General features: G+C 38.9%; 2 protein-coding genes across 2 annotated transcripts in view; both read right to left on the bottom strand.

The window, feature by feature from the left end:
- The window catches only part of LOC129740152 (tudor domain-containing protein 6), a 360,358-nt gene extending 354,153 nt beyond the window's left edge, over positions 1-6,205 (bottom strand). Inside the window, exons 1-2 of the mRNA XM_055731764.1 lie at positions 5,742-6,205; positions 4,972-5,675 (exon numbers count right to left, since the gene is read on the bottom strand). Coding sequence (XP_055587739.1) covers positions 4,972-5,675; positions 5,742-5,847 — 810 coding nt within the window. The 5' untranslated portion in view covers positions 5,848-6,205. The remainder of the gene's footprint in view (positions 1-4,971; positions 5,676-5,741) is intronic.
- Positions 6,206-8,000: 1,795 nt separating this feature from the next.
- LOC129739532 (uncharacterized) lies at positions 8,001-9,680 on the bottom strand. The gene is made up of 2 exons (XM_055731014.1): positions 8,450-9,680; positions 8,001-8,324 (listed from the first exon to the last, which is right to left on the bottom strand). The coding sequence occupies exons 1-2, from the start codon at positions 9,434-9,436 to the stop codon at positions 8,292-8,294; spliced, it is 1,020 nt and encodes a 339-aa protein (XP_055586989.1). The 5' UTR covers positions 9,437-9,680; the 3' UTR covers positions 8,001-8,291.
- Between the last annotated feature and the right edge of the window lie 9,981 nt (positions 9,681-19,661).

Genomic DNA, 19,661 nt, shown 5'->3' with positions numbered 1-19,661 from the left:
GATCCGATGGATTAGTTAAAAAATCCTAAGACAAATTTATACTTTACTCAAATATATGCAAATATATCACATTTGTAAATACACTAGAAAAAGTAAATAAAAATATATGATCAAAATTCATCCATAACGTTTTTTCCGAAGAGAAATGTCCTGATATACCTTATATACGAATTTAGGATCCCTAAATGATCTGCTATATAAAAAATTGGTGTTACACATTGTCAGGATTGTGCAATTAGCAGAACTTCAAAATCCAATAAACATACTTAAAAATTGGAAATAAAGGGTGATACGGTCGAAATTTGGTCAATATCAACTTGGCGTATTTCTTCCAATTTTGCATTTGAAAACCTGATCACCCCTTATTTTGAAGGTGTGTGTGTGTGTGTGTGTGTGTGTGTGTGTGTGTGTGTGTGTGTGTGTGTGTGTGTGTAGAATGTTGCACCTATTTTGATTGTGGAATTCACTCTTCAGTTGTCAAAATGCCGTCCAAGGAATGAGAGCAGCGTATCAAAATTTTGCTCGCGCAGCGCGAAAATCCGAACTACTCGTTACAAATGTAATTAAAGTGTTTGGGGAACGTTTGTCGACAGCCAGGAAGTCTGGATCGGAGGGAAATCGAAAACCGGAAGCCGCTGAGACGACAAAGAGAGTTACCGGTAGTTTTAAGCGAAACCCTAACCTTTCTCTCCGAGATGTCGCAAATAAGCTGGGTGTATCGTCTACAACCGTGCATCGAGCCACAAAACAAGCCGGACTATCGACTTACAAGAAGGTAGTGTTTCCAAATCGCGATGATAAACAAAATACGACGGCCAAAGCGCGATCCCGGAAGATGTACACGACGATGCTGACGAAGTTTGACTGCGTGGTAAAGGACGACGAAACCTACGTCAAAGCCGACTACAAGCAGCTTCTGGGACAGGAGTTTTATACGGCAAAATGAAGGGGAAAGCTAGCAGATATTTTCAAGCACATGAAACTGTCAAAGTTCGCGAAGAAATATCTGGTTTGGCAAGCCATCTGTACCTGTGGCTTGAGAAGCAGCATTTTCATAGCTTCCGGGACTGTCAACCAAGAAATTTACGTGAACGAGTGTTTGAATAAACGTCTGCTGCCTTTCCTGAAGAAACGCGGTTGTTCCGTACTGTTTTGGCCGGATTTGGCATCATGCCATTGCGGTAAAAAGGCCATGGAGTGGTACGCCGCCAACAACGTGCGGGTGGTTCCCAAGGACGAGAACCCTCCTAACACGCCAGAGCTCCGCCCAATTGAGAAATACTGGGCTATTGTCAAGCGGAACCTAAAGAAGACCAAAAAAACTGCTAAGGACGTGCAGCAGTTCAAGGCAAACTGGCTTTCTGCGGCGAAGAAGGTGGACAAGTTGGCTGTACAAAATCTGATGGCAGGGGTTAAGCGTAAGGCCCGGCAATTCGGATTTGGAAAAGCGGAAGCCTAACTGAATATTTTTCCTGAATTTTATACTAATTAAACTTGAAGAAGAAATTTAATTTGATTTCTTAAATAAACGATTTAACCGATTTACACGCGTTTTCCCTTGACCAAATTTTGATCGTATCACCCTTTACGATCCAAAATATTCCAGAAATCAATTCATCGGTTCCACCAAGACACGAATACGCATGTAAAAATTGTGGACAACGTGACCATTTCGCTTCTTCAGCAATATGTCCAGCACGAAATGTAAAGTGTCGTATTTGTAATGTTGTTCGTCATTTTGATGATCACTGTAGATCTAGAAACCCAAATCTTTGCCAAATTTGAATACAACCAAGAAAGTGAGGCAGGTAGTCGAGCAACCGTGCATCCCAGGGGAACCAAAAACTTCGGCAGATCCAAAAGATTATTATGCTTTTTATTCTGGAAATTTGTCGAATGTGGTAACTTGTAAACTAGTTGGAGCTGATCTGGATATGTTGATTGATTTAGGGTCTGATGTAAACCTTATATCGGACAAAGTCTGGGAATCGCTCAAGCATCGAAATATTCAAATATATGAATCAAAAAATGCTATGCTAGTGATAAGCCTCTGAACATAGTTGAAACCTTTATAGCCGATGTTGTGCTAGGAAAAAAGACAGTAAAGGCCGATTTTTTCGTAATACAGGGAGGTCAACGATGTCTGCTTGGAGATAAGACTTCAAAAGAATTGGGAATTCTTAAAATTAGACTAGATATGGACTCAGAAGTAAATTAAGCCAACGAGAAAATCAAACCTTTCGCTAAAATTAAAAATATCAGGGTGCACATTCTACTGGATCCTGATATTAAGCCGGTATTTCAACCAATCCAAAGAGTTCCAATACCACTTGAAAATGCCGTAAATTTGAAACTCGAACAGTTGTTGACAAGGGACATTATTGAAGAGCAGCGAGGTCCTGCGTCATGGGTATCGCCATTAGTAATTGTCGGGAAATCCAACGGCGAACCACTTTTATTTCTTTGGATCTACGCCGTGTGAATGAAGCCGTACTTCGTGAACGACATCCGATGCCTATCGTGGATGAATATCTGGCCCGATTAGGTCGTGGAATGGATTGGAGCAAATTGGATATGAAGGAGGCTTTTCTACAAGTGGAATTGGAGGGACAGTCAAGGAACGCAACGACTTTTATAACGAACAAGGGACTATTCCGTTTCAAACGTCTGCCATTTGGTTAAGTATCAGCACCAGAATTGTTCCAGAAGATGATGGACGAAATTCTCATGCACTCAGGCAAATTCTTAATATAATTTTCATAAGATGCGTCTTATGAACCGCTTCTCAGAGTGCCAAATTGTTTTTCATAAGAGTGTAATGAAATTCTTTCAGATTCCATAAAAATATCATATGAAAAAAGAAGGAACAGCATTGTGAAAAAATAATGAACACATTCATTTACTCCATCAGTAATAATTTTCATCGTCGTACGGATTTATGGAGTTTTTTTCTTATAGTGAAAAGTGCTTTTCAAGAAGATGTTCATCTAAAGAATTCATTCGCGTTATAAGACAATCTTATGAATTTCAATGATTTTTCTTATGGCGCCAGTTTATAAGAGAATATTATGACATAGTAAGAGTATTTTTCTGAGTGTGGGATGTAGTGGTATACGTACTGGTACCTTGATAACGTTAAAATCGAAGGTGAAAACAAGAAGAAGCTCGATCAACGCGTCAAGTTGGTAAGACTCATATAAACTTGTCAATTTTTCATAGTTTCTCTAAATTCAAACTGATAATCAATGTTATTCTGGTATAAAATGAACATATATTCGTGTTCCTTTTCATATGGTTGTTTTTCTTCTAATAATTTTTTTCTGATCAGGTACTACGAAGATTCAAGCATAGGAATGTTGAGTTAAACTGGAATAAGTGTTTGTTTTGGGGTTTCTGAGATAAATTTCTTAGGGCACAAAATAACAAGACAAGGTGTCTTTCCATCGTATGAAAAGATTAAAGCAATACCTAACTTCTTTCCGCCCTCCCGCTAATGAAGCAGAAGTAAGACGTTTTTTTGAGGTTAGCGAATTATCTTAAAAAATTTATACCTGGTTTAGTCACCCTTGATGCACCCCTCCGAGCTTTATTAATAAAAGATTCCTCGTTTGTTTGGACTTCAGCCCAACAGAAGTCTTTCCAAGATATAAAAGCAGCATTAGAAAGAGTTCAAATACTGGGGTTTTTCAACAAAGATGATCGTACCTCAGTAATGGCTGATGCAAGCCCAACGGGACTGGGAGCTATTCTGTTGCAAACTGATCGCACGGGGTCTACTAGAATGGTGTGCTGTGCTTCTAGAAACTGAAAAATACAGAAAACTGTCAAACTGGAAGGAAGCGCTGGAAAAAATGGTCATCTATGAACCTACCCCTGAATTTACACTAAATAACAATGTCCTGCAGCTCAACTTATTCAGGTCAAATTATGAAACCACGTTCAATAAGATTGTGTGTAACGACACTGTCAGGAAAATGCTAGTTTTATCCATCATTTTCATAAACTTACACACCGCAGCCGTTAACCCATTGCAACCTAGGGTACGGAACGAAATTCCAATTCCAAAAATCAAATCAAACGTGAAATTTTAAGTTCAAAATCCAATAAACATACTAAAAAACTGGAAAAAGAATTCATAAGTTTGGAATAAACTTACGGTAAAAAAGCTTATCAAAATTAGATTTTGTATTTTAGAATCATGTCCAGATTCGATTTTAAATTTAATCTATCAGAATTCAAATAAATTATGAAATTAAAATAAGAAATTCGAATTCTTCAATGGGTAACAATAAAAATTTTAGTCTCATATTCGAAGTGGATCTATTTCGAATTTTGTGTTGCAATTCAATAGAAACGCTGATTTCGCAACAAATGTAAAAAAAAGTTAAATATCATTAAAAAAAATAAAATAAATTTCCATTCCATTTCAACTGATAATCTCAACCCATTAACCCATATTTCTAGGTATATTTGACGCTTATTTATAGCCATTGTTGCTATTCCTCCAATTAATGTTGAAATGTTAAACCGATTGTTACAAAAATTCTGTGTTTAACAACTCCAGCACATTTCAGTAACGTCGTTTAGGGAAGGAAGAGTCCAAACAAAAAATTCACTGCGATGCGATGAATCAGCTGTGATAGGCCCAATTCGATAGCTAGCCGAACGCAAAGTCCGCGAATCGTTCATTTAGCTATCTCCGTAGCATACTTGAAGGCGCATTTATTTATCAATTTAGAGGTTATGTCATTCAAATCAAAACAAAAACAAACTGATAGAACCGTTTTCTAAAAGGGATTACACTTTTTTTTTATTACGACTCGTTATTTACGAGTGCGTAATAATTTCGTTCTGATTTTGATTGGAACCAAAAGTGAAGAAACCACAATTCGATTTACTTGAATTGTGGTTTTTATCTCTTCAACAAAACTGTTCTGAAATGTAAAGGGATTTTCAGATCAACGCACTAACCTTTTTACCCAGCTCATTCACGGCTAATGCTTGCTCCATTTCCCGGATCAGACCCTCCAGCCGGACGTGATCCTTCCGGTTCAGTTCCTCGACGGTGACGCACAGATGGCCGGCATGTTTGCCCTCATCCCGGCACCGGGCACAAACCGTTGACTCACAGTTGGTACAAAACAGCCCGGTAGCGAGCTTGTGTTCCTCACAAATGCCGTAATCTTCTTGGATAAGTCGCCGAGCGGTAAGAGAGCACAGCTTATGCTTCGAGAGCACCTTATGGATTTGGTGGATCTTTTCGAAGCAATCCCGGCAAAGCGGCGAATCACATTCCTTGCAAAAGTACCGGGTCGTTGTGATGTTGCACTCGGCACACTCTTTGGCCGGATCGCTTTCAGCATCGTCGTGCTCTTGCTTGATACTGGCGAACAGCTTGTTCGACTCAATTCCCGGTGCTTCCGGACTGAAGGAACTCAGAGAGAGGCCACTGTTGTTTAGCCGAGAAATCTCGTATTGGCGTTGATTAACGAAACCCAACATTTGGAACGAATGCTGCAGCTGTTCGAAAAGCGGTTTTTTCGGTTCCAACAGGGTACGGATGTTGCAGATTCGGCAAACCACTTCCCGCCGATGATACTGATCCCGGATGCATCGCTCGCACATCATATGGTCACATTTCAGGATAAACGCCCGCCGGGACGTTCCCTGTTTCACTGAAAGTGAAAAAAAAGAAGTTTTTAAAATAAAAATTTCTGTACCGAGAAAGATTCCTTTCCTACCATAACTAGCCGTGTACGATTGATGGCATTTCGGGCAACGCGGCGGACCTCTCCAGGTGAGGTTCTGGCTCGAAACCAACATATTATGGACCCCGTCCATCGACATTATGCCCCACTTTTCGGTTCCCAACCGAATTCGAACCCCAATCAACCAACCACAATTCCCAAGAACCCCGGATTCACCCAAGGAAGCAAAACGTAAACAACGCTAATATTTTCACACACGCGAAATGCGAGACGCACCGCAACTTGTTGACAATCCGCGGCGCGGCGAAGTCGATTCAATTCGAAAAACGAACCACCATGTAACGCGTATTGTGAATAATCGATAACCGATGCCGGAGGATATTATTTGCTCACTAAAACCGCACAATTTACCGTAAAAAATTGAAATTGCTATCACGCGAAAGAACACGATTCGTCGGTTGACAAAACACTCGTCGTCGCCGTTAAACTTGTGCAAATTCTTCCTTTGGTCAAACAACAACGCCGGGTCAAACAAAAAATTAACTCGCACAAAACAACAAAGCGGATGAACTCGGAAACGGAAGTGATGCCAGACAAATCGAATCACTTTTGAATTTGAGCATCGATTATCAATAATTATTTTCGAAATTAAATTCAAAATGAAGATCTCTGAACTTAAATTCAGATTCAGATAAATAAAAAAAATTCGAATTTCAGATTCAGTAATGAGCCTATAGCAAACAAAGACACGAAATGACACGATTGGAATTTTCGATTTTCTGTCAATGTCATCCAATCGCGCAAAAGGAGCAAAACCATGCAAGCCAGGGGAGTGACAATCTGGTTCTTCTTGCGAACAAGAATCCTTTTCTTTTTTTTTTTTTTTTTTTTTTTTCTCGAGGGATTTTAAGCATCGTTATGGCTTATTCATCCCGAGTAAGAATCCTTTTCTTTTTTTTCTATCCATCGGGAGAAACGTTTATGGTGTTTTCCTCTCAAGGCAGTACAGAGTTGAAAAAGTCAAAATTTCAACCAATGAGGAACCAGAATGATTATTGTGTTAGTGTGCAATCATTCATAATTCTCTAGGATTTGACATCTAATCCGGGTCCTTCCCAGCCAACATGAAATCGTAAAAGAAATCATCGTCGAACTCGTATATAGATGCAACTCAAATCGGAATCGTAAATATGTACACTTACCATTCGACCATATCGTTTATTCATCGTAGAAGAGGCAACTTCCCAATGAAATACGACTTAGTTACGGTATGTTGGATTAAGTCGTATTTAGTTCCGCCGATGTCAAATGAAATCTTATAACGATCGCATAAGATTTCTTAAGAAGCATTTTATTGGTACACAACCCAGCCAACAATTTGGTAGGTATATCAAAAGATATACGTACGTCTATGTCGACACAAATCATCGTACATGACGTTAGAAAAAAGCATATACCTACCAAAAGTGGAGGCAATATACGTACATGTTTTCGTTATTTTCTGGTTTACGACATCGACAACATCATATGTGATGTCATTTACGATGTTAGAAATACTTTGGTACTTTATGTCGCATTGGCGTCGTTTTGTACGATACATTAGAGGATTCGATTCATGCGCATTTACGATGATGGGAGGGTTGACAGTTCCATCCACACTTTATGCGATGTGTGTTTTACCCTTTTACGACTTGAAGCGATATGATGATAAATTGGCGATTTAAGTCACCCTTAATGCGAGGTGTGTTGAACTCTTGTACGACTTGAAGCAATCTGACGATGTATTGGCGATCTAAGTCACCCTTTATGCGAGGTGTGCCGAACTCTTGTACGACTTGAAGCAATCTGACGATGGAATGTCGATTTATGTCACCCTTTATGCGAGATGTGTTGCAGTCTTATACGATGTTCAGAGATTTTAACATCGATTGACAACTTAAGTCACATTTTATAAGATGTGTGTTGTAAGCTTGTACGATCTGATGCAATTTGACATTTGATGGACTCTTTAAACGATATTTTATGTGAGTTGGGATGTACTCATGTACGATTTGTATCATAGCAAGATTTTGCGGACCATTTTATGTAGCATGTTATGTGTAATATTGTGATTGCAATACGACGCTAGGAAGAAATAAGATTAATTGATGATTTTAACTGATTTTTATTATAACTAACATTGAAATGCACTACATATATTTTCGTAGGTACCGCAACCGGGCATTGTCCCGCTCGCTACTTTTTTTTTTTTTTGTAAATTATTTATTTGAAACGGCTCATACCTTTAGGCTTTAAGGAGCCAAACTCGTTTTGTTTGATTACAATTGTGTACTTAGATCTAGTTCACTTTTTTTTTTTGAAGAAAAAGAAAGATAGAAAGGGAAATATGAAAATAAAGAGAATTATAGTCGAAGATCGATAGCTTTTAGGAAAAGGTATATCTCGAACATATAGTCCAAGTCCATCATACCTAATACATCCCTCACTGGAACGTCGGGTGGTTTTCCTCGGGCCCGAAGGGAATCTATAAAGTTCGCTCTGGCGAATAGGTGGTCCTCACACGACCAAACAATATGCTCGATGTCATGGTAACCTAGACCACATCCGCATAAATTGCTGCCAGCAATATTTAAACGATAGAGTACCGCATTCATGGAATAATGATTGGACATGAGACGGGAAAATATACGAATAAAATCCCGAGTCAGGTTCAATCTATTAAACCAGGGTTTAAGGCTTACCTTTGGGATAATCGAGTGGAACCACCGACCCAACTCATCCTCGTCCCATCTACGCTGCCAGTTGACAAGAGAGTTTCTTCGAGCCAAGAAGTAAAATTCGTTGAATACGATTTCACGCTGGTAAATGTTGCCTTCCATCGCACCCACTTTTGCAAGGGAATCTGCCCTCTCATTGCCTGCTATTGAGCAATGTGAGGGGACCCAGATAAAGGTGATAGAAAAGCAACGTCTTGATAAAGTGGTCAATATATCTCGTATCATTTCGAGGAAGTACGGCGTGAATTTTCCTGGTTTTATAGAGCGGATTGCTTCAACAGAGCTGAGACTATCAGTTATAATATAGTAGTGTTCAATAGGTCGTGTGGCGATACTATTCAAAGCCCAGTGAATAGCTGCTAACTCTGCAACATATACAGAGCATGGTGACTGGAGACTGTGAGATGCGCTGGATATTTCGTTGAACACTCCAAATCCTGTTGTTTCCTCTATAAGTGATCCATCGGTAAAGTACATTTTATCAGCATCGACGTGTCTATATTTAGCTTCGAAAATTCTTGGAATCAGAAGAGGACGATGCGGATCCGGGATTCCACGAATTTCCTGCTGCATAGACAAATCAAACTGGACAGAAGAATGATCGTAGTCTGGGCTACAAACACGAGTTGGAGAATACGAAGAAGGGTTTACCTGCATTGACATGAGGATATGGTATATAGACATAAATCTGGTTTGAACATTTTGCTCAAGTAACCTTTCGAAATTTACAATCACCAATGGGTTCATGACCTCACACCTGATGAGGAACCGAAGTGATAGTAAATTGAATCGATCTTTCAAAGGGAGTATTCCTGCCAAAACTTCAAGACTCATGTTGTGTGTTGAGGGCATACAGCCCAAAGCGATACGGAGACAACGGTATTGGATACGCTCTAGTTTGATGAGGTGAGTTTTGGCAGCTGACTGGAAACAGAAGCTACCATATTCCATAACGGATAGAATAGTTGTTCGATACAATTTGATAAGATCTTCTGGATGGGCTCCCCACCAGGTGCCAGTAATTGATCGGAGAAAATTGATTCTTTGTTGGCATTTTCCTTTCAGATACTCAATGTGGGCTCTCCAGGTACACTTGGAATCAAACCAAACCCCAAGATACTTGAAACTCCTCGATTGAGTGATCGTTCTGCCTAGGAGTTGAAGCTTAGGTTGAGCAGGTCTACGTTTCTTAGAGAAAACAACCATTTCCGTTTTCTGAGGGGAAAACTCAATCCCAAGCCCCAAAGCCCAGGAAGACAATCTGTCTAAAGTATCTTGTAAAGGCCTGTGCAGATGAGACTCAGTAGATCCTGTGACAGACACTACTCCGTCATCTGCAAGTTGTCTTAGAGTGCAGCCTTCAGAGAGACAGCTGTCGATGTCACTCACATAAAAGTTGTACAAAAGTGGACTCAAACATGAACCCTGTGGGAGGCCCATGTAAGATGTTCTTCTAACTGCAAAATCTCCGTGAGCAAAGTTCAAATGTTTCTCACAAAGTAAGCTGTATAAGATGTTGTTCAATAGAGGAGGCAGACCCCGGGAGTGCAACTTGTCTGACAAAACCTCTATTGAGACTGCATCAAAAGCTCCTTTTATGTCTAGAAACACTGAAGCCATTTGCTCACGTTTTGCGTACGCCATTTGTATCTCTGAAGACAGCAAAGCAAGGCAATCGTTTGTCCCTTTGCCCCTTCGAAACCCAAATTGAGTATCTGAAAGGAGACCATTTGTTTCTACCCATTTGTCCAAACGAAACAATATCATTTTCTCCATCAATTTGCGTATACAAGACAACATCGCTATTGGACGGTAAAGGCAGAAACACAATACAGCGTCGGTCGTCGCGTCACGTCAGCGGTCAACGCTGTCGATAAGTACTAAAACGCGGACGCGACGCACCCGACGATTTTTGCATCACAATTCAGCGTCAAGAGACATCTTAGACATCTCTTGACGCTGAATTGTGATGCAAAAATCGTCGGGTGCGTCGCGTCCGCGTTTTAGTACTTATCGACAGCGTTGACCGCTGACGTGACGCGACGACCGACGCTGTATTGTGTTTCTGCCTTAAGAGTTGGGATCAGACGCTGGTTTTCCGGGCTTTTGGATAGCAATGACTCTCACTTGTCTCCAATCTTGGGGAACAATGTTATGCTCCAAGAATTGGTTAAATAAATTTAACAAGCGAAATTTTGCAGCATCCGGAAGGTTTTTCAACAAGTTAAATTTGATTTCATCAATTCCCGGAGCTGAATTGTTGCAAGAGAGGAGGGCAAGTGAGAATTCGACCATCGAAAAGCTTGAGTCTAGACCACTATCAGACCTATCAGGAGGCACGTTCCGGATTATTTTTTGCACAGGTGTAGAATCTGGACAGACTTTCCGTGCGAATTTAAATATCCACCTATGTGAATATTCCTCACTTTCATTTGTAGATGATCGATTACGCATGCTTCGTGCCACTTTCCACAAAGTACTTAAGGATGTTTCACGCGATAACCCACTAACAAAATTCCTCCAATACGCCTTTTTCTTCCCCTTGGTTAACTTTTTAAACTGATTTTCAAGGGAAACGTAAGCTTCAAAATGGACAAGAGTTCCATGTTTTCGAAATTCTTTAAATGCTATTGATTTGTCCTTATAAAGCTTAGAACACTGAGGGTCCCACCATGGATTAGGAGGCCTTCGATGAATAGATGATTCTGGGATGGGTTTTGTTTGAGCGTCAACTGCACTATCGTGTATCAGACAAGAAAGAAAGTGGTACTCCTCCAAAGGAGGTAAAACGTGCATAGAGTCGATGGCGGTTTTAATTGTGTCCGAGTACTTTTTCCAGTCGATGTGTCTTGTAAGGTCATATGTCATATTTATTGTGTTCGAAGAGCTGACCCCATTGGTGATAGTAATTTCGATAGGTAAGTGATCACTACCATTCGGATCATGGACTACCTTCCACTGGCAATCAAATGATAGTGAATTTAAGCAGAGTGAGAGGTCAATTGCACTTTGTCTTGCAGGAGGTTTAGGTACCCGTGTTTTTTCACCCGTGTTCAATACTGTTAAATTGAAACTGTCGCAAATGTCATAGATAAGAGTAGAACGACTATCGTCAATTTGTTCTCCCCAGACAGTTCCATGTGAATTGAAGTCACCCAGGATCAACCTTGGCTCAGGGAGCACTGAGCACAGGTCCTCTAGGTGATTTCGATCCACTGCAACTCTCTGAGGCCAGTACAAACTGACAACACATAAGTCCTTACCTCTTATTGTTGTATGACATGCAACAGCTTCAATTCCGCCTGATAAAGGAAGGTGAATTCTATAAAAAGAGTGGCACTTATTGATCCCCAAAAGCACCCCTCCATAAGAATCGTCACGATCCAGACGGATAATATTAAAATTGTGGAATGAGATGTTAGATTGAGAAGATAGCCAAGTTTCGGACAATGCAAAGATATCACAGTTTGTTTTATGAAGTAAATAATTCAATGAATCCAATTTTGGAATAAGACTACGACAATTCCACTGTAGTACAGTGATATCTCCGACCTCTCGGCGTAAATTAGCCATCGAGAGATACAAACACTGAAAGGAGGGGCCAAGTTTGCATCAATTGCTTTAAAAATGTCTTTAATACAGGAAGCATTGCAAATACAATGTCTTTCACGGGTTCTGATACATTAAAACACGAAAAAAATCCGTTCAAAATGTCAGTCAACTTAAAGAGCCCAGACTGAGTCGTTGATTCTGGCATCACGTTTGGGGTTTGGGTTTGCGAAGCTCCCGCAGCTGTTGGTTTATTCTGCAGTGGTGCATTTCCGCGGAAACCTGGAGGAACTTGTTTTTCCTTTTCAGCAGCAGTCGACTTTTTCTCGTTTCTATTGGAAGAGACAACCGTAGCTATTTTAGCTGGTATTTTCGGAGAAGGCGCCTTTGTTCGCTTCCGAGAGCCTCCTGCAACGAAGACTGGCTGAACTTCATCAGCCGTATCTGTGTCTTCATTGTCAACTGACAGCACAGAAAAAATGTTACTGGTCTGAGGTTGGACCGGTGGAGAGGCGCTCTTTAATATGGCGGCATAAGAACGCTTGGAGCGTTCTTTTAAAGAGCGCCTCTGTTTATCCCAGCTTGCCTGAAATGCCTCGCAGGAGGAGATATCATGGGGTGAGCCCCCGCAATAGACGCATTTTTGCTCAACTGCTGAGCATGCTCCTTCCCCATGATTCTCCCCACAATGCAAGCATCGCTTCTTGTTGCAGCAATGCGAAGCAGTATGCCCCAACTTGATGCAATTCTTGCATTGCATTGGGCGAGGCACATAAAGGCGTACTGGAAGCCTTAAAATTCCGTCAATCAAGACGTAATGAGGGAGGGCTGTTCCTGCAAATGTAACCCGAATCGAGGCTGAAGGCGAATACTTGGTAACGCCATCAACGACGGAGGCAGTCATGAGTTGGCGACAATCCAAGATTCCGACCGAAGTCGAATCAAGGCTCTTGAACTTACCTACGCCGTGAGACTTAACGTATTCAGCCTCCAAACTCGATTCGGTGATCACACCCTCGATCTCTACGTCTCGAGATGGAATATAGAGCTGATACTCTAAATTAAAAAAATTACTGGCAAGAATTCCGTTTGCGGCCTTCCGGTCGGCCACAACAACGCGCAATTTGTTCGGACGTACTTTGGAAACACTGGTAACGGAGGGCCACCTAGCCAGATCTTTCGCGATCTGCACTAAATTTAATGGTTTTCCGTTAGTTTTGGGCCGGATGAAAACCACCCCCGGCCCAGAAGAGGATGAATTATCAGGATAAACTCGGAGTCGGGTTGTTTTTCCCGCAGCTGCAGATGGAGTAGCAATATCAACTGGCGGAGAAGGATGAGCATTCGAAAAACCAGCTACAGCTGAATCCTCCAGATGCTCCTCATCCTCATAGATGATTTGCTCACCATCCACCTCTGGCGGGTCCGACCCCCCGCCTTCGCTCATATTTCATGAAAATAAAAGCGAAGCTCAATTTGATCGAAATATATAATAGAGAAAAAATAGAATTAGAAAAAGAGAAAAGTAAGAAAAGTATAACAAACTTGACTTCAGTGGTGATCCCAACCACGTGGTCCTTCTTCGAAGATGGCTGCCACGTCAAGTCTCGGCTCGAGCAAGAACGACCAGATTGATGATGATGATGAGTCAAACAATGGCGGCGGCCCTCGTGGTGACCAGTTGAGGGCAGTCAGCTAGCCAGAAAAAAACCTTTTTTTTTGTCGACCAACACTATAATAGCACCACTTTGGCGAGCTGGGGTCTGCCTTTGGCAGAAAAACGTATAGCGCGGTACAAAACACCGTATTAAACGCCCGAACGGAACGAAACACCCGGATATATTGGACGAAATCTCGAAACGCGACTGTTCACTATGAGCGATACGAGACGAATGCCGCTCGCTACTTTCCTAACTTCCACCGCCTCCATGCCTCCCTCAGGATCTTTGACGCCTCTTTCTTCCGTGTTTACAGCGGCAATTGCCGGGCTACAATTCTGTCCGTGAACATTCCTTGATACTCGTAGTATGCACATGCAAATCACCGGGTAATTATCCGGCAGGTTTTTTTAATCTGTGCCTAGTAGGGGAGAGTAATCCTGTTATTTTTTAAAGGAAAATGTTAGTGAGGTTTCTGTCCAACGTTGTTTTTCCAAAACCTACCTTTATTATTTTTTTTTCATCCGTTTGCTTGTTTGCTTTAGTCGTCAACTTTCACAAAATTCAAATGCTGATACAAAATTGCAAGCACGATCGCGAAATTGCACATCCACTGAACACGATTTATCACGATGAAGTTTTCATATCATGATGAGATGTGGGCGAACGCTAAGTATCTGTTAATACGAATCTGATTTGATCGCATTAAATATATTTATATCGTGGGTAAAGTGACCGATTATACGATTATAATTATACTTGTTATAATATTTGTAGCTATATCGGAAAGACACGGTGTTAATTTGCCTACTAATGTGACATTCTAGTAAACATACAACGTGATACGAAAGACGATGCTTACGTAGTATTCTTTACGAATTTATTCGAAGTCATTTACGATTTCGATTCGAAAGTAATTTGTGTACCAATAAAATGCTTCTTAAGAAATCTTATGCGATCGTTATAAGATTTCATTTGACATCGGCGGAACTAAATACGACTTAATCCAACATACCGTAACTAAGTCGTATTTCATTGGGAAGTTGCCTCTTCTACGATGAATAAACGATATGGTCGAATGGTAAGTGTACATATTTACGATTCCGATTTGAGTTGCATCTATATACGAGTTCGACGATGATTTCTTTTACGATTTCATGTTGGCTGGGAAATTACTTTCGAATCGAAATCGTAAATGACTTCGAATAAATTCGTAAAGAATACTACGTAAGCATCGTCTTTCGTATCACGTTGTATGTTTACTAGAATGTCACATTAGTAGGCAAATTAACACCGTGTCTTTCCGATATAGCTACAAATATTATAACAAGTATAATTATAATCGTATAATCGGTCACTTTACCCACGATATAAATATATTTAATGCGATCAAATCAGATTCTTATTAACAGATACTTAGCGTTCGCCCACATCTCATCATGATATGAAAACTTCATCGTGATAAATCGTGTTCAGTGGATGTGCAATTTCGCGATCGTGCTTGCAATTTTGTATCAGCATTTGAATTTTGTGAAAGTTGACGACTAAAGCAAACAAGCAAACGGATGAAAAAAAAATAATAAAGGTAGGTTTTGGAAAAACAACGTTGGACAGAAACCTCACTAACATTTTCCTTTAAAAAATAACAGGATTACTCTCCCCTACTAGGCACAGATTAAAAAAACCTGCCGGATAATTACCCGGTGATTTGCATGTGCATACTACGAGTATCAAGGAATGTTCACGGACAGAATTGTAGCCCGGCAATTGCCGCTGTAAACACGGAAGAAAGAGGCGTCAAAGATCCTGAGGGAGGCATGGAGGCGGTGGAAGTTAGGAAAGTAGCGAGCGGGACAATGCCCGGTTGCGGTACCTACGAAAATATATGTAGTGCATTTCAATGTTAGTTATAATAAAAATCAGTTAAAATCATCAATTAATCTTATTTCTTCCTAGCGTCGTATTGCAATCACAATATTACACATAACATGCTACATAAAATGGTCCGCAAAATCTTGCTATGATACAAATCGTACATGAGTACATCCCAACTCACATAAAATATCGTTTAAAGAGTCCATCAAATGTCAAATTGCATCAGATCGTACAAGCTTACAACACACATCTTATAAAATGTGACTTAAGTTGTCAATCGATGTTAAAATCTCTGAACATCGTATAAGACTGCAACACATCTCGCATAAAGGGTGACATAAATCGACATTCCATCGTCAGATTGCTTCAAGTCGTACAAGAGTTCGGCACACCTCGCATAAAGGGTGACTTAGATCGCCAATACATCGTCAGATTGCTTCAAGTCGTACAAGAGTTCAACACACCTCGCATTAAGGGTGACTTAAATCGCCAATTTATCATCATATCGCTTCAAGTCGTAAAAGGGTAAAACACACATCGCATAAAGTGTGGATGGAACTGTCAACCCTCCCATCATCGTAAATGCGCATGAATCGAATCCTCTAATGTATCGTACAAAACGACGCCAATGCGACATAAAGTACCAAAGTATTTCTAACATCGTAAATGACATCACATATGATGTTGTCGATGTCGTAAACCAGAAAATAACGAAAACATGTACGTATATTGCCTCCACTTTTGGTAGGTACCTATATGCTTTTTTCTAACGTCATGTACGATGATTTGTGTCGACATAGACGTACGTATATCTTTTGATATACCTACCAAATTGTTGGCTGGGTTGACAGCAAAATGTCAGGTTTGTTATGGGCCCACAAAATCGTGGGCCCGTAATTTTGATGGTTGTCAAAATCAATGACAAAGGATAGGGATGTCACCCCCCTGATGCAAGCGGACAGCAGGGTAACATGCTTATAAGCTTACAAGCTTATATAAAAATTAGTGAACCTTCATATGTAGGTTCACTAATAAAAATAATTATTTTTAAAGGGAACAGAATCCGGAATCTGAATCTGAAATGTCCGATTCAGATTTCAGATCAGAATCTTCAGATTCAGATTTCTGATTTAGATTTCAATTTCAGATTTAGACTTCAGATTCCAGATTCAAATTTCAGATTCAGATTTCAGATTCAAATTTTAGATTCAGATTTCAGATTCAGATTTCAGATTCAGATTTCAGATTCAGATTTCAGATTCAGATTTCAAATTCAGAATTCAGATTCAGATTTCAGATTTTAGATTTCAGATTCAGATTTCAGTTCAAATTTCAGATTCAGATTTAGATTCAGATTCAGATTTCAGATTCAGATTCAGATTTCTGATTGAGATTTCAGATTCAGATTTCAGATTCAAATATCAGATGCAGAATTCAGATTCAGATTTCAGATTCAGATTTCAGAATCAGATTTCAGATTCAGATTTCAGATTCAGATTTCAGATTCAGATTTCAGATTCAGATTTCAGATTCAGATTTCAGATTCAGATTTCAGATTCAGATTTCAGATTCAGATTTCAGATTCAGATTTCAGATTCAGATTTCAGATTCAGATTTCAGATTCAGATTTCAGATTCAGATTTCAGATTCAGATTTCAGATTCAGATTTCAGATTCAGATTTCAGATTCAGATTTCAGATTCAGATTTCAGATTTCAGATTCAGATTTCAGATTCAGATTTTAGATTCAGATTTCAGATTCAGATTTCAGATTCAGATTTCAGATTTCAGATTTCAGATTCAGATTTCAGATTTCAGATTTCAGATTCAGATTTCAGATTTCAGATTCAGATTTCAGATTCAGATCACAGATTCAAATTTCAGATTTCAGATTCAGATTTCAGATTTCAGATTCAGATTTCAGATTCAGATTTCAGATTCAGATTTCAGATTTCAGATTCAGATTTCAGATTCAGATTTCAGATTTCAGATTCAGATTTCAAATTTAGATTTCAGATTCAGATTTCAGATTCAGATTTCAGATTTCACATTCAGATTTCAGATTCAGATTTCAGATTTCAGATTCAGATTTCAGATTTCAGATTCAGATTCAGATTTCTGATTCAGATTTCAGATTCAGAATTCAGATTTCAGATTCAGATTTCAGATTCAGATTTTGGATTCAGATTTTAGATTCAGCTTTCAGATTTAGATTTCAGATTCAGATTCCAGATTTGGATTTCAGATTCAGATTTCAGATTCAGATTTCCGATTTCAGATTCAGATTTCAGATTCAGATTTCAGATTCAGATTTCAGATTCAGATTTCAGATTCAGATTTCAGATTCAGATTTCAGATTCAGATTTCAGATTCAGATTTCAGATTCAGATTTCAGATTCAGATTTCAGATTCAGATTTCAGATTCAGATTTCAGATTCAGATTTCAGATTCAGATTTCAGATTCAGATTTCAGATTCAGATTTCAGATTCAGATTTCAGATTCAGATTTCAGATTCAGATTTCAGATTCAGATTTCAGATTCCAGATTCAGATTTCAGATTCAGATTTCAGAAGCAGATTTTAGATTCAAATTTCAGATTCAGATTTCAGATTCAGATTTCAGATCCAGATTTCAGATTCAGATTTCAGATTCAGATTTCAGATTTAGATTTCAGATTCTGATTCCAGATTCAGATTTCAGATTTAGATTTCAGATTTAGATTTCAGATTCAGATTTCAGATTCAGATTCAGATTTCAGACTCAGATTTCAGATTCAGATTTCAGATTCAGATTTCAGATTCAGATTTCAGATTCAGATTTCAGATTAAGATTTCAAATTCAGATTTCAGATTCAGATTTCAGATTTCACATTCAGATTTCAGATTCAGATTTCAGATTTCAGATTCAGATTTCAGATTTCAGATTCAGATTCAGATTTCTGATTCAGATTTCAGATTCAGAATTCAGATTTCAGATTCAGATTTCAGATTCAGATTTTGGATTCAGATTTTAGATTCAGCTTTCAGATTTAGATTTCAGATTCAGATTCCAGATTTGGATTTCAGATTCAGATTTCAGATTCAGATTTCAGATTTCAGATTCAGATTTCAGATTCAGATTTCAGATTCAGATTTCAGATTCAGATTTCAGATTCAGATTTCAGATTCAGATTTCAGATTCAGATTTCAGATTCAGATTTCAGATTCAGATTTCAGATTCAGATTTCAGATTCAGATTTCAGATTTAGATTTCAAATTCAGATTTCAGATTCAGATTTCAGATTCAGATTTTCGATTCAGATTTCAAATTCAGATTTTAGAATCAGATTTCAGATTCAGATTTCAGATTCAGATTTCAGATTCAGATTTCAGATTCAGATTTTAGATTCAGATTTCAGATTCAGATTTCAGATTCAGATTTCAGATTCAGATTTCAGATTCAGATTTCAGATTCAGATTTCAGATTCAGATTTCAGATTCAGATCTCAGATTTGGATTTCAAATTCAAATTTCAGATTTCAGATTCAGATTTCAGATTCAGATTTCAGATTCAGATTTCAGATTCAGATTTCAGATTCAGATTTCAGATTCAGATTTCAGATTCAGATTTCAGATTCAGATTTCAGATTCAGATTTCAGATGCAGATTTCAGATTCAGATTTCAGATTCAGATTTCAGATTCAGATTTCAGATTCAGATTTCAGATTCAGATTTCAGATTCAGATTTCAGATTTAGATTTCAGATTCAGATTTCAGATTCAGATTTCAGATTCAGATTTCAGATTCAGATTTCAGATTCAGATTTCAGATTCAGATTTCAGATTCAGATTTCAGATTCAGATTTCAGATTCAGATTTCAGATTCAGATTTCAGATTCAGATTTCAGATTCAGATTTCAGATTCAGATTTCAGATTTCAGATTCAGATTTCAGATTCAGATTTCAGATTCAGATTTCAGATTCAGATTTCAGATTCAGATTTCAGATTCAGATTTCAGATTCAGATTTCAGATTCAGATTTCAGATTCAGATTTCAGATTCAGATTTCAGATTCAGATTTCAGATTCAGATTTCAGATTCAGATTTCAGATTCAGA

Source organism: Uranotaenia lowii, chromosome 1 (assembly GCF_029784155.1).
Source record: "Uranotaenia lowii strain MFRU-FL chromosome 1, ASM2978415v1, whole genome shotgun sequence".
NCBI lineage: Eukaryota > Metazoa > Arthropoda > Insecta > Diptera > Culicidae > Uranotaenia > Uranotaenia lowii.
The sequence above is the reverse complement of the archived record's forward strand: the minus strand, read 5'-3'. Positions and strand labels throughout refer to the sequence as shown.